Source organism: Doryrhamphus excisus, linkage group LG16, assembly GCF_037039965.1.
Source record: "Doryrhamphus excisus strain RoL-2023G ecotype Guam linkage group LG16, RoL_Dexc_Guam_v1.1, whole genome shotgun sequence".
Classification (NCBI taxonomy): domain Eukaryota; kingdom Metazoa; phylum Chordata; class Actinopteri; order Syngnathiformes; family Syngnathidae; genus Doryrhamphus; species Doryrhamphus excisus.
Genome location: NC_136372.1, coordinates 4676317 through 4698593, shown reverse-complemented (window position 1 = coordinate 4698593; position 22277 = coordinate 4676317). Strand labels below are relative to the sequence as shown.

Below are 22277 nucleotides of genomic sequence, written 5' to 3'. Positions count from 1 at the left end.
AGTACTATAAATTTGTACATGTTAGGGGATCTGCATTAAAATGAAAGCCACTGACATAATGTAAGGTCATGTCTCATTACTGCCGCCTAGCGACCAGAATACTACATATCACTTGTATTGTTTAGACTACGAATTGACCATTCATTTTCTACCGCTTATTCTCACATTTATTTATTAAGAACAGAACTGTGATATTACGAGAGGCGACTGTACTGTTAATCTCATATTATTATTGTAAAATAATGACAACAGCAGCTATAAATTGTTAAATCCGTACTGAATTTCTATGGCTGAAGTGTATAGAAAGTACAGTGCTCACGTGCACATGTTCTGTAAGGGTGCACGTGAAGGGCACGAGGGCTGATGTACCCGCATGCTGGGAGCTTTTGTCCCCCTGAAAAGAGGTTTAACGCTGGCTAATGAAATGAGATAAAACCTGCTTACACGGTGGAGGAGACACTTGTCTTTTATTGTTCACATGCTGCTATACACACAAGAGACTTGGTTTAAAAGACAGCATGGTCATATATATTACAGGGACACAGATGGAGCTAGTGTGGACTTAGTTTTTTCCTGGATGCCAGGTCCATTTGTGGTCAGAATGAGAACAGGAAAGGCACGGAGTCAAGTTGAAATGGCACAGAGAAGGAGCCAAAATTTAAAATTATGTAAAAAAAAAAAATGCACATATTGTTGGATGTGGTCTTAAACCTGTAGATTAACTGCATTGTTATATAATCAACACACAACACTTATATTTCATTTCTCCTAATTACAAGAACTAAAAGGCTCTTTATGTCAAATATTTGTGGCATTTTAGTAAAGATGTCTTCAATGCGACAAGCAGGCAAACTAATCAACGGAAAGGCACAAAGATGCGCAGGATGCTCCGTTTTTTTTTTACTTTTGCAACCACTTCACAAAAGCACACAGCTGAAGCATCTTTACTTGTTGCACGCTCTCAAACAATGAATTCAAGTTGTAGCGCTTATGCATTTGTACAGAATATCTAGTCCCTTATGTCTATATCAGCATTTGCGTTCCTCTAAATAACAGTGATACCATACCAGGATACAACTGGAAAAGTAACACAAGATTCCCAGTACGAGTATGAGAATAGATTTAGTACGCTTTAAATAATAAATGTACATGTTTAACACGAGTGGAAGATATTTAGGCCACACTGAAACATAAGAAAATATTGGGAGTTTTGAATTAAGTCATCATTTAAGTGGTGCTATATTATGGCCATGAATTTGTTTCAAAAATCTATTGTCAGAGGAAAGTCATTTTAATACACATAATGCTTTGTTTATTTTAACGCCAAAAAACCCCAAAAATCAGATAATTAAGTCTTCATTTTACAGGAAAAAAAGTCAGAATTCATAATTTTACTGTCACTGAAATACCAACCTAAAAAAGGCTGTATATTGCAGGACTAATGCCAAAATAAAATTCAAATTTTATTTTATTTTTTACAAAAAACTAAAAAAAATGTAAATTTTATTTTATTTTTTTCCAAAAAAAACTAAATAAAATTCAAATTTTATTTTTTTTACAAAAAAACTAAATAAAATTCAAATTTTATTTTATTTTTTTTACAAAAAACTAAATAAATTAGAACATAGTCATGAGTGAAAAAGTATTACTTAAAAAAACATATCTGGCGATTTAATTTGCGTTTTTTTACATAGTGTACTACAAACATGTAATATTAGTCCTCTTTTCAGCGTGGCCTTAATACATCTTTTATGTATAATAATGCAATCTCACCATAAAGCCTGGAATGAATTATAAACGATCTGGTCAGAGTGCAAAGTCCCGTCCAAAAAGCCAGTAAAATAGAATATATTTTTACAGATGGTTGTCATGGAAACGGTGACGAGGATACTAAAACACAGATATAAGGTTAAAAATGTGTGTGAATGTAGCGTTAATAAAGTTTAAACATAGTAAGTGTGCTTTAAACAGCACCGCCGTGACGAGTAGTCTGAAGCATCCACATTTGGTAAAAGTAGTGGTTTCCTACACGTTAGCCCTGATGGAATAAAAGGGGAAACTCCATGGGGGCTCGCTGACGAGGAGGCGGGAAGGTAGGAGAAAGCATGGATGTGGATGAAGAGGAGTAGGAGGTGGGGGTCCAGGTCAGGGGAGAAGGTGCTCGTCCTCCCTGTGGAAGCTGCTAGTGGGGCACAGGAGAGGCTGGCTGGAGCAGTTTGTGCTCTGACTCTTCAGGCTCTCCGTCGACTCGGACGACCCTGGAGGAGACAGGGAGATTAAAACCGGAATGTCGCGGGCGCAGACATGGAAAAAAGCGAACAAGAGCGGGACAGAAAAGCCTACATACCGCTGTTACTCCTCCATACCAACAGAGCAGGAGTCAGGACCTAGGACTGATGATGATGAGGAGGAGGTGGGAAGAAGAGTGGAGGACAGCCGGGAGCGCAAGGAGAGGGAATGTTAGGAAACAGGAGGAGCAGCTCGTGCAAAGCATCCGGAAACACAGCCATACAGTTTCAGACGGACAAAAACAGCGTCAGAGTAAAGACGACATCTTGCTATCCTTCACGTCCTGTCTTCAGTCACAACACAGCAGCAAGAGAACCAATGGTGTAATAGCGCTACGGTCAAACTGCTCATACAGTATGAATAGCACCAATGAGTACAGGAAGTGTAACACATTAGTTCCATGTCAACAACCAATATTATAGCGCATGCAGAGGTGCTGTATATATACTAGTTTCTAGATGATGACCACTCATGATACTTCAAATGCAGCTACTGCCATCTTGTGGCGTTCATAAAAACTACATTAGGAGGTTAATTCATTCATTCATCTTCTACCACTTATGAGGGTCACGAGGGTCACGAGGGTCGCGGGAGCCTATCCCAGCTGTCTTGGGCCAAGAGGCGGGGTACACCCCGGACTGGTGGCCAGCCAATCACAGGGCACATATAGACAAACAACCATTCACACTCACATTCATACCTATGGACAATTTGGAGTCGCCAATTAACCTAGCATGTTTTTGGAATGTGGGAGGAAACCGGAGTACCCGGATAAAAAACCCACGCATGGCCGAGGGTAGAATTGAACTTGGGTCTCCTAGCTGTGAGGCCTGCGTGCTAACCACTTGTGCAGCCCTATTTCCACTAAATAGGATCAAATACTAGTATTTTTGGAACTAGAACATAGAAAACCTGTTTACATCCTTGTTAATATGTTTTCTTACATTATTAGAGCCCTCTAGACATGAAATAGCACCCCTATAAATACTGCATGCCTGTAAATGTCTCTTAGTGTAACACTACATTTAAAATAGGCATATGGTAGGGTTTAAAAAAACAGGCATTTTTAGCTGTTCTTTATTTATAATGTTTTGCCATTAGTGGGGCTCCTATTCATAATTATTTCACTACATCATATTAAATATATTATTTAAACATTACAATTGAAGCATTTTAAGAGTTACATCTGCCGTGCACGGTCAATTCCCAGGAAACACAAGAGATGATCTGATATTAGTATTAGTATTTATAGTATTTGCAGTATTTCTCACCTGGCAGTGACAGCTCGCCTGGGGGGTCGCTCTCTGTCTTGGTCAAGCTGCTGTGCTCGCTGCCGCAGTCCTGGAGGATGTCGGCACCGGCGTGCATCCTGTCCTCTGGAGCACCACCAGAGAGGGGTGTCATTCAAACGCACACACTTTCTTTCACACTTTCTTATACACTCACCGTCATCCGGGGACAGCGAGTCGGCGACGTCCTCGGTCGCTGTGGCCTGCAAGAAGAAGAAGAAGACTCTTTATCGCTCATGTCGGCAATGCTGGTAGTTTGGAGGAGTGAGGAGCAACTTACGTCTGTGGGGGCGGGACTGCTGGACAAAAGCGTGTGCGGCTGAGCGTCTGACATCTCGGACAACTTCTCCTCATCCTCCTCCTGGATGGGAGAAGATGGCGACCTCAGGGTGCTGGGAGAAGACATGAGAGTATTATTATCCAAAGCGTACACAACCTTTATAGCCATTTCATTATGTTTGCTAATGAGGTCCATTTAACTCTACAAAGACGATGTGGCTAGCGCGCAGGCCACACAGCTAGGAGACCCGAGTTCAATCCCATCTCTGTGTGGAGTTTGCATGTTCTCCCCGTGCATGCGTGGGTTTTCTCCGGGTACTCCGGTTTCTTCCCACATTCCAAAAACATGCTAGGTTAATTGGTGACTCCAAATTGTCCATAGGTATGAATGTGAGTGTGAATGGTTGTTTGTCTATATGTGCCCTGTGATTGGCTGCCCACCAGTCCGGGGTGTACCTCGCCTATTGCCTGAAGAGAGCTGGGATAGGCTCCAGCACCACCACGACCCTCGTGAGGATAAGCAGTAGAAAATGAATGAATGAATTGTATTCTCATGGCATTGAATCCATTGCGATTGGACCCTTCAGGTTGGCTTGGACATTTCATCATCCAGACTTCATCAGGTCAGAATCGTGTCCTATCTAGTCTTTATCATATCATGCTCAGGTTAGATAGGACAGCTTGATAAAGAAAGTAGAAAATGAATGAATATTTAAGCATTATCAGAGCCCTCTAGACATGAAATAACACCCCTATATTGACTCTTATTACCCAAATTTGTAAATAAAATAAAATCAAACCTTTTAGGAGCTGCACGGTGTACGAGTGGTTAACACACAGACTTCACAAATAGGAGACCCAAGTTCAATTTCACCCTCAGCCATCTCTGTGTGGAGTTTGCATGTTCTCCCCGTGCATGCGTGGGGTTTTTTCCGGCTACTCCGGTTTCCTCCCACATTCCAAAAACATGCTAGGTTAATTAGCAACACCAAATTGTCAGCTGGGATAGGCTCCAGCATGAGGATAAGCGGTAGAAAATGAAAGAATGAATGAATGATGATGTTATTGGTTTGGAGAGAGGGATTCATTTGTGCTGACTGTATCAATTAGCTACAGGGGGGTTGTAAATCATAAGAAACAGCCCCCCACATATGATTCAGTGCAACCTGCAAATCACATCTACATCATGAACATGTACCTGTCAGGTGACTTGCTGACTTTGCCCTTCTGCAGCCCGCCGTCGCTAAGATGCTCCGGGGAGCTCAGCTGCCTGCCGTCGCCCCCGACACCACCCGAGAAGTTGATGTCATCATAGAGGGGTGCAGATGGAATGGCGGGGGACACAGACCGCATGCCGTTCAGGGCCTCCAACAGCGACACAGGCTCAAAGCCGGGTGGGACGGAGTCCGAGCTCTGTGACCAGAATACAAATAAGTGCCTGGCTAAAGGAAACACAAGTACAGATGTTCTGGAAGCTGACAGAATGCTCATCATGGTCCATCGTCTGAGCCAGAACCGGACTGAAGGAGACAGGAGAGAGCGCTCCGGGCTTTTTCCTCACAGCTCGGATCTGCAGCAAGGCCCTGAAGGCTGCATCAGAAGAACGCGGATCCCGTTTTAGACACACGCAATATCCACTCAACCAATGAACAATCACATCACTTACGCAGCCTGCAGATGGGACAGTTGTTCGCTTGATACCGTAAGGTGTCGGCGCACGAGTTGCACAGGCACAAATGTCTGCAGGGCAGGATGAGGGTGTCCCGCAGGTCCGACAAACACACCACGCACTCGTTGCTGTTGTCGCTGTTCTCGTCGTCTGACGGCTGCAGGAGGGGAGGAGGGGACGCAGTAAGTTTCAGACATTTTCATTCTCGCTTGTGTGCGTACCTTAGTTTCTTGGTTGTTCTTGTTCTCGATGCCATAGATCTCCTGCAGGAGGTAGCTCACACGGTCTACCTGAACAATTAAATCAAGTTTGACAGAAATTCATGCAGCAGAAACATAAGGAAAAAAACTACACATCTTTGCACTGCATCGTTCATGTAGTTTGGAGCGTACCATAATTCAAATTGCTTACAATTTTTTTTATAAAATGTTATTCCTCATCAAAAATACTATTTTACACTACACTAGGTTATTAATACACTATTTTAGTGTTTTATTTGTCCTGGCACATAAAGGTGTTATAAAGCTCAGGGAATAGCAGGAGGCACCAGGGTTGCCAAATTAGCAACTCTGTGGCAATATCTACCAAGTAATCAGGCTGCAACTAACGATTATTTTCTTTGTCAGCTCATCTGAACATTGTTGTTCTGATTAATCAAGTAGGCGCTAGATGGACCAAATCAACATGATTAACAATAAACTTTGGTGTTTTAGTCTGCCATACATCAGAAAAAGAGCAAAAAGTCTGTCATTATGTTCCCAATCAAAGCTTTGTTTTGCTTATTGTGCACAGATAAAAAGGAATTCACCGGCGGGTTCATATTCCACCTACAATCCTTACTCATGGTGTCTAAAATAAAATGCTAAAAAAATGACACAGTCAGGACGTTGCCCACTGTCGTGGTGGCCGGCGATCTCACTCCTCCCCTGCCTTAACCTTGCAAGGTGGTTGCTTCCAAGGCTTTTCAGCGTGCACGCAAATTATAATTTTCTTCCTAGCATCCTCAGCATGTGTGGGATCTCTTCCCGTTTCCCAGAGTGCTTTGCTGTACTGTTATTGTAAATGACGAATACATTATATGTTTAAAGCTCACATGGTTAGTTATTTTGCATTATTTGTTAGTAGTGTTTTGTCTGTTATCTACATATTATATTGCTGTGTATTTTTTTAGCATTTTATTTAAGACACCATGAGTAAGGATTGTAGGTGGAATATTAACCTGCCCACGATTTCAAGAAAGGCAGTGAATTCATTATGAGCTCTAATGATGTGTACCTTATTGGAGTAGGGCTTCATAATTAAGCAACAGCCACCGAGTAATTTAACGCAAAGCTATCACATTGCTTAGAAACTCAAAAAGTCATCCTATTACACATATTGATGCCTATTAGACATTATTGCAGAAGCACTTTACACATTATACCCACCACTTATAATCATTTAAAACCTTGTTAAAAGTTGTCATATATGATTTTTACCATTTATAACACATTATAATGCCTTATGAATGCGCTCAGAATGCATTATACAATGGACCTTCATAGTAAGTGTTACCGATATTTGTTTTGCTTTTACATAGTACTCACTTTTTGCAAATGCGTCATGACCAATTATGAAAGCATCATCACCACAAATAAATTGCAGTCCTTGTGGAAACACTCTACTCAATCATGCCCCATTCAATATTAACCTAATAATAACTCAAATAAATCCAAAAGGCATACAAAAAACATGAATTCCACCTACAATTTGCTTTTGCTTCAGTGGCTTCACGGAGAAACTGCCATCGACGTGCTGCAGGGAGTAAAAAGGATGAGACAAACTTACATTAGCTCATTTTAAAACTTTTTACATGCTGAACTGAACACTCGGATTCATACGTACTCGTTCAAAGGCTGCCAAAAGAACGTGAGCGTGTCCGAGGCAATCTTGAACAAAACAACATGTGATTGTTACTCCGACTGTTGAACAAGCGTGTTCGTTCACAACCTACCATCCCCTTCATCCACCACCGCTTGGATCACCATGGGAAACACTCCTCGGTCCAGGTCAAAGTTCAGCTTTGAGGAACAAAAACAACATCAAATATTTAAATTGTTATATTACGTGTGAGGGAATGGCAGCTGCTAATACTCACATCTTCCTCTTTCCACTCGCTGAAGTCTATTTTGAAAGACGGCATGGAGAACTGCTGGCTGACACCCCTCTTGTAGTGGACCGTCTCCGAGGCCATTGTTGGATCCTTGGGGCTGTACCTTCACATGGGGGGGGGACAAGGGTTGTTTAGTCACATATTCTATTATACTTCACTTTTTTCTTTGCTCGCGTCCCATCATCCGCTGCAGTATCCATGACAACTGATGGTTGCTAAGGACCCACCAAATCTATTCTAGTCTTGGTGCTCTGAAGCTTTCCATTGGGGATCCACATCATAGTTACAATTGTTTGATGTTGCTGTGTCCATCCATTAATGATGTGTCCTTTGAGTGAACTTGAGTGATGTGAGTAATTTAAATGAAAAGATTCTTACACAGCCATCCCATTGGAGAACTCTTCAAAAGCCTGGCAGTAGAGAGTGATGGCCACCCGAGCATCAGCGTCAAAGGTGAACTCCACCCCGTACTGGACTTTGGGTTTGCCGCCCTCCTCCACCGGAGCGTCTGAGTCATCTTTGTACCTGCAGACCACAAAGTTTGACGGTCATCATGGTCAAATAGTCATTGAAATGTCCTGACTTACCTGACCAAACGCAACGAATCCTTCCGAATGTTGACCAGACTTCTCAGGGTTTTCACCGGCTCGTGGGGTGCAGGAGTGACGTAAGGGAACTAGTAGGAGACAAGTCATTATTGATTACGATCTGAAACTCTTAAAAGAAAAGAAACATCAGTTCACCTGCACAGGTCTGTTTCCCAGAAAATTCAAATCCATGTTCTCCCCGAAAAGGTATCCCTCAGGATGCGGCGTGTCAAACTTCTCTCCTCCCATGAAGAAATGACTGGCAAAATAATTCCCTGCGAAAGGAATGGAGGCAAATATTATTGTAGCATCTAAAGTACAAACATCCACATCACCTGTACTCCGATTACTTCAATCTTCATGAATATACCCCAAACTGTCCCATAATCATAACTCTACCTGACACTCATGTTAGTGTCCAGTCTCATATCGCGAGAAGTTGACATCTTTAAATCCCCCAGAGTTAAGATGTTGACATCCTGCTTGTACACTACGTTCACACTAATTACCCGAACTGACATACCTCAAAGTTCGTCTCTACTTCGTTATATGACATAAAATACCTTACTACGACTTACCTGACTTCGGCGGAAAACGATATGCCGAGTTAGCTTGGATGTCGATATCCTCAACGCCAGCGATTCTGCGACTCAGGATGGAGCCCATCTTCTTCCTCCGCCGCCTAGCAATACCTTAGCTAGCAGCCAAGACGACCGATGACGCGTCACCGGCAACGACTAACAATAGCACCCGAGCAACGCTCACGTTAGAATGTAGTCAGAGTTGACAATAAACCGTACAATTTAATCCGACGTCGCCATTTTTGTTGACTGGCAACCAAATACGAACAAGAAACCGAAGGAGCTGTTGTTTTGCCAGGGAGATGCTAACGCTAGCAAAGGAACGCGGTCTGATTGGGTGCCCCTGAGCACTTCCTGATATTTGGGGGCGTTCGCTTTGTGGAAGCGCGCAATCCGCTGGGATGGCGTTACGGGGAGAGTCAGTGGGAGGTCAGGCAGGGGCGTGGTCGGGTGTGTGTTGGTTTTATTAAACCACTGACCAGGACAACAAATAATTCAACCCCAATAGTGACTGACGTTACAGTCGTATGGTCAATTTGTGAGAAACATCTTTGATTGTGAGTATGCTGCCCCCTAGCGGCCACAAATTGAAACTGCAATAAGACAAGTTCCCGTTTGGTATTTGTACACAACACAGTGCTTTGAAACGAAGCGTTGATTTAGATCCATACCTTTGTTTTTTTGTGTGTATTTTTGGAATTACGTATTAAACGTCACATGGCCTAAGCTTCGTGGTCGGTTTATACACAATAAAGTCGTGTTAGTAATCTTTGGACGCATTGGTGCATTCGTATTGATGTTTTGTAATTTCTAAAGACTATTATACTAGCAGGAATTTAGATTTTCAAATGTATATTTGATCTATATTAGCATTTTTACGCCATTATGATGTGTAAATCCGTTTAGCGGACATCGAATGTCGTCAGGAGAGCTGCTAACCAAGGACACTAAAAGAAAGGATATTGCCACTATACAGCCACTTTCTTAGTATGCAGTGAGCAGGTTTGGCCGCCATGACGGTAAGCAGAATGCATAAGTATTGCACTAAAAATTTGTACTCTGCACACTGTCACGCCATTAATTGCGTCAATCGGGTCAGATTTGTCATGTTTCGGGTTTTATAAAAACATGTGTGATAAAAAAAGTTGTACATTTATCACGCTTCTTTGGGTGATTAGTTGAATTGATGACAATTAAGTCAGTGATGATGATGATTTAGAATATAGCCTGTCAAATTTATTAATCTAATTAATGTTGTACTGTGTAAAAACTGCCTGTTAACTATCCACATGAGTAATATTAATTTGTATGTTGATTGTTAAGCGTTGGTGACACTGTGAGGAAGGAAAAAAGTACAATAAACAAGGAGAAAGTTCTTTCATACTGCTGCGCTACACTATACTCTACACTTCTGCAATACAATGGATTTTTGCTCATTTCTAAATATACTATATAATTATTCTGTTTAGTAAATAACGTTCATTCATTTCATCAAAATATCATGGCGGATTTTCTGCTTCATGGAGTACTACACTCTGTTGAGTGCATTTCAAAACGTTTCATATCCTGGTCTCTTGAGAGTCCTTGCTGCTAACTTCATCCGCGGACCCAACTACAGACGCAGATATCGAGGTATTACCTGTCAAAATAACCAGTATATTTTTATACTTTATTAAGCGGTCACATTCCATCACTTTGTTCTCTGTGGTTCGTCATTCTATTCAATTCTATTCTTATTCCCCACCTCTGTTGTTGTGTTTATAATGGAGGCGCTAGCTTGCTAACGCGTACGGCTAACGTTAGCAAACAAGCTGTATGATACCGTATATAGTATTGTGATGGATAAATAACAACCGTGTGGTTATTAAGTTGTTATTTTGTCTCTCAGTCACAAGCTAATAGTAATATAAGAGTCTCTGGTTGCGAGACCCCGAGCTGTCAGTCACGAGCCGTTGTTGCTACGGCGATACAAATATGTAATATTATTATCAGTTATCAGTGTTTAACGCGCGTTATTTTGATTTATATCGTTAACGGTTATTTTCCTCCCCGATGGTCTATGTTACGTAAAGCAGTTACCAGGGGCTGCTTGTGCCCATAAAGCCTTGAGCTGGATAATCTGAGAGGAAGGATTTAAATTAAACATTGCTTTGCTTTGGTTGCTTGCTAGCTAGGAGGAAGCGTCGTAAAATGGACCAAAAACCCTATGATGTTTTGAATGTAATTTCCCACCTGTTTTCCAGGTGTAATAAATTTGTGATGGGATAGATGGGATGGGATGAAGATGGGATAAACATGCTGTACATACACTATATAGTATGTAATAAAGAACCTGCTATGCTAACTTCAATTATGTTTAAATATTAAATAAATTACATTAGAATTACATTTAGCTGTAGGTGACGTAATTCTTTTTTTTTTTTTAGGTTGTTTGATCCTGAAGGTCACAAGTGTGTTCTCGGTGGAGCTTTACGCCCGACACCTCCCACTCTCGTCCAGTTTACCAGGCCAGTATGTCCAGTGATCCTCCTCCTCCATACCCTGGAGGTCCCAGCGCTCCTCTCATTGAGGAAAAGAATGGACAACCAGGTACTGGTACAATTAATCTCGAAAATATGAATGTAATAGAAACTTTTTACATAATATTTTGGGTTTTAGCTCCTGTAAGAACAGCGCCCCTGCAAGGACAGCCTTTACCTCCAGACTATGGCCCGCCTCCTTATGAGGGCCCACACCCGGGGTTCCTCCCGCCACATGTTCCTGGAGAGGGTCCCATGCCGATGCCGATGCCGATGCCAATGCCTATGCCCCCGCCACCTCAAGGTGAATCAATTTCTAAAATGTTTATATATTTGTTCAAATGAATTAATTGGGGTGAAAAATGCTGACCTCAGTTATTCGTTTTCATTAAAGGTGCCGCTTACCCTCCGCCGCCACCCGGCCATTACCCCCACCCGATGCCGGGACAGATGGGTCCAGGCCCCGGCCCCTTTGTTCACATGGGGGGCCACACGGCGACCGTCATGGCGCCGCCGGGCGCCGCCACTACCGTGACCGTGCTGCAGGGCGAAATGTTCCAGACGTCGCCGGTGCAGACGGTGTGTCCGCACTGCCAGCAGGCTATCGTCACGCGCATCTCGCACGACGTGGGCCTCATGAACACGCTCTTCTGCCTCTTCTGCTTCTTCGTGGGGTGAGACAATTAGGAAAAGACCCTGAGATAAAAAAACAGACGTGAATGATAATATCTTTCTATTTTTTTCAGGTGTGATCTGGGCTGCTGCTTGATTCCCTGTCTGATCGACGACCTCAAGGATGTGACACACACCTGCCCTTACTGTAAGGGCTACATCTACACATACAAGCGTATATGCTAACCCCCAACATGCACACCCACACTCACAGCTCCCCCTGCTGGTAGTGACAGGCTTTTCACCCTTACTTTTTGCACCGTGTCACCACTGTATGTTTGTCTTCACATATGCAGTTAATATGTTGTATATATCTTCCGCCTCATACATTCATGCAAAGGTCAGGTTGCTTTTTATTTTCCAAGGAAGTGAAGGCTTGTTACAATGTTACGTGTGTAAGTGAAGAAAACCATCGGCAAACAAACTGGTCACTTTAAGTCTCACTATGAAGCAAGCTGGGGTTTATTGGTTTGTATTTACATTTAATTTCTTTAATATTTATGTAGAATATTTTATTCTTTCTTTTAACAAGATTATATTGAAAACTGTGAACATTTGTGACTTTGATCCTGAATAATCTTTTTCACAATCCCTTGTTAACGTCTGTCTACATATTTGGTCATTTTTGACTCTTTTTGTTTGATTAATGTTCCAGGCTTCATTCAGTATGCACAGAGTGAATTACAGTTGGGGTGTTCTTTGTTTCTGCTCATTTGTTCCTGATGTACTTTGAAAAAAGCCAACATTTGCACTTTTAAGGACAAATATCCCTCCTGATACATCATAAAGCCTGCCTCCTCATCAGTCATTGTAGTCTTGTCTTGTCTTTTTGTTTTTTTTTTTACAAGGGGAAGCCACAAAGTTCCTGTGTACCAGCAAAGACGGGTTTTGGCATTTAATCTGATCTCACTGTAGATTGTATCCTAACTGTAGGCTGAATGTTTTGTCACCGCCGCAGTAATTAAGAATGTTGGGGAACAAGTTTATTGATTATCTGTCATTAGTCCCCCCTTTTTTGTACCTAATGACCTACCTTGATCACAAGCATGACAGATACATAAATCTGCAATTAACATAATCACTAAAATAGGCTTTTACATGCAATTATCCAAATAAAACAATTACTCATAAACAGCATGCCCCGTTGTCTAGCTCACTAAAATGCAGAGCCAAAATAACAGCATAAGCACCGTGACTTAATGTGTTTGAGTTGCTAAGATGTACAAAAAAAGCATTAAGGTTTTTACAACTGTTGTGGTGGGGGGGGTAAATGCCAATCTGGATTGCTCTCTAAATGTCTGTGATATGTATAACTATGTAAGTTAAATTTTGTTTTGACAGTTGTATACAGGTACTATTTTATCAATAAAAGTCTGTACATCAGTTTTTTCTGACACTTCTATTGTCATTTTGGAGGCACTGTGTGTTTAAGTATTAGAGAAATATTAAGTAAATGTACAATAAACATAATAGAAAACAACGGCAACACAGTCGATGCATTAATCTCTCCATCTGTGGCCACATTGGGCGTTGCAGCATTTGTAGAAAGTGGTCATTGGTTCATCTGCAGATCGTGTCTGAATCTGCATGAAATACGCCCGAGGATGCTCACACTTGGGACAGGTTTCTGTAAAAACAATATGGGTATATTACAGTATCAGATCTACAGTATTTGACAGCACATTATACTGTTATGTTTTTAAATGACTCCACATATTGTTTTGATGGCAACTCACCTGCAGTAGAATCCACGTTTTCCCAAGCAGCAGCTCCACCCAGGACATCATCCACTTCCTTCAACTTGGGATATTTTCTGTTATTTACCTGCAGACCACAACGGGGTGTCAGAATTGATGTGGTTTTAATAAAATGTTGTACACTACGTGTGTGGACGTACCTTTCTGGTGACGTTATGTACATAGGGACATGTGTTACAAGCAAACCTCAGACATTTCTGGCCTTCTTCGACGATCAAAACGTTCCCGCAGGTTGGACAAAAAAGAAGCATATTTTATATTTACGTCTAAATTGGATTTGAAAGCTCGATATATGTGTAATATCACACCCAAAACAAGCTTACGTTGACTGCAGAAACAAAACCGAAGCAATACCGGAAGAAGGCATTGAGTTGTGTTACTCCGTTAATAACTCGTCGAGAAACGGGGAGTCGGAACACATTTTCTCTGCCGTTTTGAAAAACGTTTGACTTTATTATGACGTTTAAATCTACTCACAAACAGTAGCTACATATGCAGGTGAGTTACTATTAGTTTCTTTAAAAGAAAGCCGTGTTTACTATATTCCAATAAGGTTAATGATATTTGTGATCACTAATCACTCTGGTTAGACATAATGTTGGACGTAATGAAATGAGTAAATGTTTTATTGAAACTTTATTACTGCTACTATTATTATTATCATCACCAGGACACTTGGCCTAACAACGAGATACTCAAAATATACTCGAGGTTTACTCAAGGATGCCGTATACCACTATATTACAGAAAACTACAACCAAATCATTTAATTGTGGTAAAGATTAATCTCTGGTTGTTACCGTTATTATTATACACATTTTAAGCATTTCTTTCATATCTGAATCAATTTATTAAACTTTAGGGTAACGTCATTTCCTGTTGTTCTCTGACTTCCGTCCGTTTCGCGCATGTTCCGGCCTCTTTACAACTCGGGTGGCAAAGATGGCGGATGCACAAGTATGTTCGAGAAAACGGCCTGGTTTTCTTAATCAACTTATTTACGTGTAGTCAAACACAGTAGCTTAAATTGTTGTCGTTAACATTATTATATGCCTCCCATAAATCATTCTGTGTTTTTTTTAACAGAACAGTTGCGGTTTAGATAACTAATATGTAGTCGAGTTGTACACCCTCGTGTGACGCTAGCGTGGCTAGCTGAATGCTAACGTGGCTAACTTAGCCTCCTGTGCACATTGTTTCCGTACCTCATTTTTATTTATTCTTTTCGGCCTTTAGCACGTCTGAGTTGTCAATAATATGTACGAATGATTTATCAAAACTTGGCTATGCAGTGCGGATTGCAGTACTCTACGGGTGCTATGTAGCGTTGTCGCTAATTCATTAAAAATTGTTTACCCCCCCTTTTGCAGACCGAGAGGGCTTATCAGAAACAGCCCACCATCTTCCAGAACAAAAAGCGTGTTCTGGTCGCAGATGGGGGCAAGGAGAGCAAAGAAAAGATTCCCCGTTACCACAAAAGTGTCGGGCTAGGCTTCAAAACCCCAAGAGAGGTAAATATTTAAATGTTCTAAAATCTATAAGCTGCAGATGATTTATTATCACGATGGTCTTCCAAACCTACACGGTTCTGACGATAATGCCTTCTTTGGCTTTGCTGATGCAGCTATAGAAAGTTTCATTAGTCGTTGGATTTTAAAAACAAGCAAACTAATATATGTATATTTTTCCCCAGGCTATCGAAGGCACTTACATTGACAAGAAATGCCCCTTCACCGGAAATGTCTCCATCCGTGGCCGAATCCTCTCCGGTAAGTTTTAAATGCAGGAACGCTCACCCACATGGAATTTGTGACCATTGCACTCAACGTACAAATGATGTATATCACGATGGTCTTCCAAGCTTACTAGGCTGTGACGACACTGCCAGATGGCAAAACTGATGTGACAGTATTCCTCTGAAGTACAAAATCGTTTAGTTTCCTGTGTAACATTTTTATGTGTGCCGTGCAGGTGTGGTGACTAAAATGAAGATGCAGAGGACCATCGTCATCAGACGTGACTACCTGCATTACATCCGCAAATACAACCGCTTTGAGAAGAGGCACAAGAACCTGTCTGTGCATCTGTCACCATGCTTCAGGTAAATACAGCTAGTGTTTGCATTACTAATTTACAGCAATCTTTTACCGATGGTTTGCAAGTGATTATTTTTCTCACGATGGTCTTCCAAGCTGTAAGCTTTGACGACATCGCCTTATGGCAAAACTGATGCAACCTCATTCACTCACCCATCCACTGTCCATGAATTACACTCAACATTGCCTAAAACGTCTGTCATCCTGCCATCTACAGGGATGTCTCTGTTGGAGACATCGTGACTGTCGGAGAATGCCGACCGCTCAGCAAGACCGTGAGGTTCAACGTCCTCAAAGTCACAAAGGCTGCTGGAGCCAAGAAGCAGTTTCAAAAGTTTTAGGTGGCTCTCAAATAAATGCGACTCTTGTTTAAATCATTATCTTGTCTTATTTTTTTCCCCAGCCTCATTCTACCTCACTCTGATCACTTCAGCCTATTCAAGACTAATTGCATTAAAGCAGTGATTCTCAACTGGTGTGTGGGTGTTTTTGCCCCGATTTCTTGGAATGTACCTCATGTTGGTGCTATTCATTTGCTACTCTGCCATGGAGAGTGTGGTTATTAGCCTTAGACTTGAGTTTTAACCTCCATTACGCTTAACATTCGTGTCCAAATGCACTGCAAATGATCTGATTCTACTCCCCAGGTTTAACACAGCACTTTGCGTTCAATTCATTTTTGAATTTGTGAATAAAACTGTCAAAATACGCATGAAAGTTGGTCTGTGCTGGCACAACTTTAGCACTACCTAGATTGGTCAGTTGAGAATCACTGCATCAAAGTAAATTCGAAAAGATTCCAAAATGGGGAAAAGCCAAATAAGAAACAGGCTCAGATCCAAATCACTTCATACATGTGAGTTGACCTCCTGTCTCACAGAAAACTGGTAAAATAGCATCAGCCACTGCTGTTATATGTGCTAATTGAGATGGTTTATCGCTCAATCTAAATTCATCCAGCATCCCATTTGCCTCAGTCAATCTAATTTGTTACTCCTAGATTGTGCCGTTAAATTGATATTTTGTGCTTTGACACCACTTTCTAGGCATTGTTTGTAGAACATGGACTTGTTTCCATGCAAGATGTATTGGTTAATATGCGGCATTAAATCTGTAAGAAACCGGGCCTCGGTGGTGAGAGCGTCCAATCCTAACAACTACACCTTGCCTTATACCACTATATTACAATAGAACCAAAGCATTTTAATTGTGGTTGACATTAGTTATTACCATTAATATTACACACATTTTATACATTTATTTCATGTCTCCGCCGTGTTAATTAACTTTATGGTGACGTCATTTCCGGTTGATCTCTTACTTCCACCGGTCTCGCGCATGTTCCGGCCTCTTTACAACTCGGCTGGCAAAGACGGCGGATGCACAAGTATGTACCAGAAAACGGCCAGGAGCTTAAATTGTTGTCGTAAACATTATGTGGCTTCTACAAAACCACCCTGAGTGTTTTTTAATTGAGGAGTTGCGGTTTAGATAGCGAAAATGTAGTCGAGCTGTACACCCTCGTGTGACGCCAACGTGGCTAGCTTACCCTACTGTTTGTGTACGTGGTTTCCGTGTGACATTTTAATGAAATTCTTTTCAGCATTTAGCACGTCTGTATTGTCAATAGTGTATACGAATGATTTATCCAAACTTGGCTATGCTTTGCAATGCGGATTGCAGTACAGTACGTGTGCAATTTAGCGTTGTCGCGAATTCATTTTAAATTGTTTCCCCCACCCTCCTTTTGCAGACCAAGATGGCTTGTCAAACAGCCCACCATCTTCCAGAACAAAAATCATGTTCTGGTCACGGATGGGGACAAGGAGAGCAAAAACATATTCCCCATTACAAGTGTCGGGCTGGGCTTCAAAACCCCAAGAGGTAAATATTTAAATGTTCTTAAATCTACAAGGCTGCAGATGATTATTATCACGATGGTCTTCCAAACCTACATGGTTCTGACGATAATGCCTTCTTTGGCTTAGTTGATGCAGCTTATACAGTTCAATTAGTCTTTGGATATGAAAAGCAAGCAAACTAATGTTTTTTTTCCTCTCCAGGCTATCGAAGGCACTTACATTGACAAATGTCTCCAACCGTGACCAAATTCTCTCGGGTCAGTTTTAAATGCAGGAACAGTCACCCATTGAAATGTATAACATTGCACTCAACGTATAAATTATGTTTTATCACACTATGGTCTTCCAAGCCTACTAGGCTGTGACGACAATGCCAGATGGCAAAACTGATCATGTGACCGTATTCCACTGAAGTACAATATCGTTTAGTTTCCTGTGTGGTGACCAAAATGAAGATGCAGAGGAGCATCGTCAGGAGACTACCTACATTACATCAGCAAATGCAACCGCTTTAAGAGGCACAAGAACCTGTCTGCATCTGTCACCATGCTTCAGGTAAATACAGCTAGTCATAATTGACCTGCATTGTTTGCATGACTAATTTACAGCAATCTTTACCGATGGTTTGCAAGTGATTATTTTTCTCACGATGGTCTTCCAAGCTGTAAGCTTTGACGACATCGCCTTATGGCAAAACTGATGCAACCTCATTCACTCACCCATCCGCTGTCCTCCGATCATGAATTAAACTCAGCATTGCCTAAACGTCTGTCACCGTATCATTTTATGTTCTTTTCAGCATTTAACTTGGCTATTCTCTGCAATGCGGATTGTAGTACAGTACGGGTGCTATTTAACATTGTCGCTAATTAATTGTAATTTTTTTTACCCCCCTCTTTTTACAGACCGAGGCGGCTTATCGGAAACGGCCACCATCTTCAAGAACAAAATGTGTTCTGGTCGCAGGTGGGGAGCAAGGAGCGTAAAAAAGATTGCCCGTTACAAGTGTCGGGCTAGGCTTCAAAACCCCAAGAGGTAAATATTTAAATGTTCTTAAATCTACAAGGCTGCAGATTCATCACAATGGTTTTCCAAACCTACATGGTTCTGACGATATTGCCTTCTTTGGCTTTGCTTGCTTTTCAAATGCAACAACTAATGAAACTGTCTATAGCTGCATCAGCTAACTAATGTATAAATATTTTTCCCCAGGCTATCGAAGACACTTTGACAAGAGTGACCGAATTCTCTCAGGTCAGTTTCAAATGCAGGAACGCTCACCCATGTGGAATGTTTGACCATTGCACTAAACGTACAAATGATGTATATCACGATGGTCTTCCAAGCCTACGAGGCTGTGACGACAATGCCAGATGGCAAAACTGATGTGACAGTATTCCTCTGAAGTACAATATCGTTTAGTTTCCTGTGTAACATTTTGTGTGCATGCAGGTGTGGCAAATGAAGATGCAGATGACCATCATCAGACGCGACTACCTGCATTACAACCGCTTTAAGAGGCACAAGAACCTCTGCATCTGTCACCATGCTTCAAGGTAAATACAGCTAGTCATAATTGACCTGCATTGTTTACATTACTCATTTACAGCAATCTTTTACCGATGGTTTGCAAGTGATTATTTTTCTCACGATGGTCTTCCAAGCTGTAAGCTTTGACGACATCGCCTTATGGCAAAACTGATGCAACCTCATTCACTCACCGATCCACTGTCCTCCATGAATTAAACGCAACATTGCTTAAACGTCTGTCATCCTGTCATCTACAGGGATGTCTCCGTCAGACATCGTGACTGTCAGAGAATGCCGACCGCTCAGCAAGACCGTGAGGTTCAACGTCCTCAAAGTCACAAAGGCTGCTGGAGCCAAGAAGCAGTTTCAAAAGTTTTAGGAGACAGGTGGCTCTCAAATAAATGCGACTCTTGTTTAAATGATTATCTTGTCTTAATTTTTTTCCCAGCCTCATTCTACCTCAGCCTGATCATTTCAGCCTATTTAAGACCAATAGCATTAAAGCAGTGATTTTCAACTGGTGTGTGGGGGGTCTTTGCCAAAAATGCATTGACCCGATTTCTTGGAAAGTACCTCGTATTGGTGCTATTCACTTGCTGCTCTACCATGGAGTGTGTGGTTATTAGCGAGTTAGTGAAGTTTGAGTGGCAGGACAGTGTATGGACTTATTGTGGCAGCTGTCCTACACAAGATGGCTGCATATCTGCTGGACACCAGTGCAGCATTAAGTGAAAGCTCACCTTATGCTTGGAATTCAGCCAACAATGAGTATCTGGTTCTGTATTACCATACTGGAAGGTGTTTTATATCCAATTTGATCTATTGACCCATGGTGCGAGGTGGTCTATTCAAAAGTGCACTGACTTGAGTTTTAACTAATTACACTTCACATTTGGGTCCATGTGCACTGCAATGATCTGATTCTACTCCCCAGATTTACCACAGCACTTTGTCTCAATGAATTTTTGAATGTGAATAAAAACGTTATACACATGAAAGTTGGTCTGTGCTGGCACACCTTATTTTGCACTACAGCGATTGGCCACTTGAGAATCACTGCATTATAGATGGGCTCTTAAAACAAAATAGATGAGTTGACCTCATGCCTCACAGAAAACTGGTAAAATAGCATCAGTGAGTGCTGTTAAACTGACGTGTGCTAGCTGTATTAGTTATCACTCAATCTAAATTGATTTAGCGTCCCATTTACTTCAGTCACTCATTCGTTAGTGCTGGGTTGTGCCGTTAAATTGATATACCTTGCTTTAATACCGACCAGTTTATAGGTGCTTATAGATATCGATGTATTGTTTCAGCGGCGTTAAATCTATAAAATAGTTCCCTGACCGGGAATCGAACCCGGGCCGCGGCGGTGAGAGCGCCGAATCCTAACCACTAGACCACCAGGGACGTTATGTGAAAGAAGACACATTGATCTAAGTACTGTACTGTAATTGTCTTAGACATGCTGTTCTCACTACAAACACACGGGGGCGACAAAACCCGCCATTTTACAAGCAACAGATTTCGCCTTCATGAAATTTTCATTTTGAATGCAAATACTATTTGTTCTGATGCTTTGATATTAAAAAATATAGTTAAAATAGTCAATCACGTTAATTTTCTTACCGAAAGAATAGCTCTCCGGAAAGGAGTCAGAGTCGTTGCACATATTGTTTACTTCATAACGAGTCACGTGACCACCTCCCTATGTACACTGCCTGACTGACAAGCTGAGGCTCAGTGGTGTCTGAACTGCAGATAAACATGCAAGTTCCTCAATGGGCAACATATCTTATTGTCTTATTCCTGCAGGACAAAATGATGACACACTCTTAACAATTAAATGAATAAAACCGTAAGCCACGGGTATTCTGTTGTTGTGCACTAATAATGTGATGTGGAATGTTAATGATACATCGAGAAAGTGGTTAAACTCAGCTATGTAAGCACTTTTCTGTTATTGTTGCGCTTACAACTTCACTTAGCGAATGTTTTGCCTACAAATTGTCTTCTCTTGCATTTTGGGGGTTTTCCTGGCGTTTGTTCTCTCCGTGGTCAGACTGGGAGGTTGTTCTCCAAATAACAGACACCCAAGGGAGCAGCACGGCCCACAGAGTGTTTTCTCGGGGGCAGAGGTCTCATCCTGTTCGCTCCCAAAAAATGTCCATAATGTCCTCAGTAAATGCAAGACCATGTGACTGAATGTTGTATTTCTGCAGTTCTTTGTGAGACCAGAGGTAACAAAATCTGTAACTGCAGTATTTTCTTTATTTATTGGATATAATTGGCAAAAATATTGTATCGCACACTTTTTTGAGCTGTTCTTTGAGAATACTGACATTAAAATGATTACCTCCAGCAACTCTTTTAATAATAATAGTACATATACATATTTGCATTGTTATTTTACCTTATATTAAACACAAAATAAGTAAAACTACTACACAAATATGATATATTTTGTTACGAGGGTTGTGAACGATAAACGAAATCACCAGATATTCAGTTTGACAAGCGAACGATTGTGCTGCGCACGTAAGTAGCCTTGTGTATCGATCTGAATCAGCCATAAATCTTATGAGTAATCGATGGTGGAGACATGCAGGTATTGTAAGAACAGCGATCGGTTGAAAAAGTGTCCTATGAACAAGGATTTTTGCCGAATACGAGAATGGATATTAATAATAGCAGGCAAACCAGCTAGCTCTAGCAAATTACCACAAAAGACATCAGCAAAAAATTGATACTAAAGTGTGGAACGATATTGGATTTTACAAGAACGGCGGCAAACAGAGGCAAGTATGGTAATTTTTTTGCTTTGTAACTTGTTTACTTTGAAATGTTGCACCTACCTAGAGTGTTGAAAACACTATGCTCAGCCTAAAATGTTGCATGCTTTCCATTGTGACATTTTGTGGATGGGATTGTTTACTTTTCCAAGCTAACACAGCATTTTCATTGCATCCATGTGACCAATAGTTCCATTTACTTA

General features: G+C 41.3%; 4 protein-coding genes, 1 long non-coding RNA gene and 9 other non-coding genes across 19 annotated transcripts; 11 read left to right on the top strand and 3 right to left on the bottom strand.

Moving 5' to 3' along the window:
* Positions 1–448: 448 nt before the first annotated feature.
* Positions 449–9403, bottom strand: mgrn1b (mahogunin, ring finger 1b). Of its 2 annotated transcripts, XM_078797087.1 has the most exons (17): positions 8844–9401; positions 8422–8540; positions 8266–8354; positions 8057–8203; positions 7664–7781; positions 7520–7586; positions 7411–7454; positions 7273–7320; positions 5748–5816; positions 5524–5683; positions 5338–5447; positions 5056–5270; positions 3859–3970; positions 3736–3781; positions 3561–3665; positions 2348–2393; positions 449–2258 (listed from the first exon to the last, which is right to left on the bottom strand). In XM_078797087.1, exons 1-16 carry the CDS (start codon positions 8929–8931, stop codon positions 2353–2355), a joined length of 1578 nt encoding a protein of 525 aa, XP_078653213.1. In that variant the 5' UTR covers positions 8932–9401; the 3' UTR covers positions 449–2258; positions 2348–2352. The 2 variants fall into 2 exon arrangements, with proteins under 2 accessions (XP_078653213.1, XP_078653212.1); XM_078797086.1 differs by lacking the exon at positions 2348–2393 and having other exon boundaries at positions 8844–9403.
* Positions 9404–10348: 945 nt separating this feature from the next.
* cdip1 (cell death-inducing p53 target 1) lies at positions 10349–13420 on the top strand. 3 transcript variants are annotated; one of them, XM_058048698.2, is made up of 5 exons: positions 10349–10478; positions 11273–11435; positions 11505–11669; positions 11760–12039; positions 12112–13420. In XM_058048698.2, exons 2-5 carry the CDS (start codon positions 11360–11362, stop codon positions 12221–12223), a joined length of 633 nt encoding a protein of 210 aa, XP_057904681.2. In that variant the 5' UTR covers positions 10349–10478; positions 11273–11359; the 3' UTR covers positions 12224–13420. The 3 variants fall into 3 exon arrangements, with proteins under 3 accessions (XP_057904681.2, XP_057904684.2, XP_057904683.2); XM_058048701.2 differs by lacking the exon at positions 10349–10478 and adding an exon at positions 10493–10553; XM_058048700.2 differs by lacking the exon at positions 10349–10478 and adding an exon at positions 10625–10822.
* Positions 13065–14297, bottom strand: polr3k (polymerase (RNA) III (DNA directed) polypeptide K). The gene is made up of 3 exons (XM_058048703.2): positions 13935–14297; positions 13774–13861; positions 13065–13664 (listed from the first exon to the last, which is right to left on the bottom strand). Exons 1-3 carry the CDS (start codon positions 14043–14045, stop codon positions 13537–13539), a joined length of 327 nt encoding a protein of 108 aa, XP_057904686.1. The 5' UTR covers positions 14046–14297; the 3' UTR covers positions 13065–13536.
* A 384-nt stretch (positions 14298–14681) lies between these two features.
* Positions 14682–16267, top strand: rps11 (ribosomal protein S11). The gene is made up of 5 exons (XM_058048702.2): positions 14682–14751; positions 15165–15305; positions 15488–15563; positions 15766–15895; positions 16108–16267. The coding sequence occupies exons 1-5, from the start codon at positions 14737–14739 to the stop codon at positions 16229–16231; spliced, it is 486 nt and encodes a 161-aa protein (XP_057904685.1). The 5' UTR covers positions 14682–14736; the 3' UTR covers positions 16232–16267.
* On the top strand, positions 15338–15422 carry LOC131103865 (small nucleolar RNA SNORD35). Its single transcript, XR_009119701.1, has one exon. It is a non-coding gene; the product is annotated as a small nucleolar RNA SNORD35 (small nucleolar RNA).
* LOC131103861 (small nucleolar RNA SNORD35) lies at positions 15623–15704 on the top strand. The gene has a single exon (XR_009119697.2). It is a non-coding gene; the product is annotated as a small nucleolar RNA SNORD35 (small nucleolar RNA).
* Positions 15951–16033, top strand: LOC131103862 (small nucleolar RNA SNORD35). Its single transcript, XR_009119698.1, has one exon. It is a non-coding gene; the product is annotated as a small nucleolar RNA SNORD35 (small nucleolar RNA).
* A 928-nt stretch (positions 16268–17195) lies between the features above and the next one.
* On the top strand, positions 17196–19705 carry LOC144901890 (uncharacterized). 3 transcript variants are annotated; one of them, XR_013630032.1, is made up of 8 exons: positions 17196–17277; positions 17644–17774; positions 17954–18009; positions 18182–18307; positions 18658–18787; positions 18965–19006; positions 19205–19308; positions 19540–19705. It is a non-coding gene; the product is annotated as an uncharacterized LOC144901890 (long non-coding RNA). The 3 variants fall into 3 exon arrangements; XR_013630033.1 differs by having other exon boundaries at positions 18167–18307; XR_013630031.1 differs by having other exon boundaries at positions 17954–18307.
* On the top strand, positions 17808–17891 carry LOC131103866 (small nucleolar RNA SNORD35). The gene has a single exon (XR_009119702.2). It is a non-coding gene; the product is annotated as a small nucleolar RNA SNORD35 (small nucleolar RNA).
* On the top strand, positions 18067–18149 carry LOC144901909 (small nucleolar RNA SNORD35). Its single transcript, XR_013630074.1, has one exon. It is a non-coding gene; the product is annotated as a small nucleolar RNA SNORD35 (small nucleolar RNA).
* On the top strand, positions 18379–18461 carry LOC131103863 (small nucleolar RNA SNORD35). Its single transcript, XR_009119699.1, has one exon. It is a non-coding gene; the product is annotated as a small nucleolar RNA SNORD35 (small nucleolar RNA).
* Positions 19066–19147, top strand: LOC131103879 (small nucleolar RNA SNORD35). The gene has a single exon (XR_009119715.2). It is a non-coding gene; the product is annotated as a small nucleolar RNA SNORD35 (small nucleolar RNA).
* On the top strand, positions 19381–19463 carry LOC131103864 (small nucleolar RNA SNORD35). The gene has a single exon (XR_009119700.1). It is a non-coding gene; the product is annotated as a small nucleolar RNA SNORD35 (small nucleolar RNA).
* Positions 19706–20620: 915 nt separating the features above from the next.
* trnae-cuc (transfer RNA glutamic acid (anticodon CUC)) lies at positions 20621–20692 on the bottom strand. The gene has a single exon. It is a non-coding gene; the product is annotated as a tRNA-Glu (tRNA).
* Between the last annotated feature and the right edge of the window lie 1585 nt (positions 20693–22277).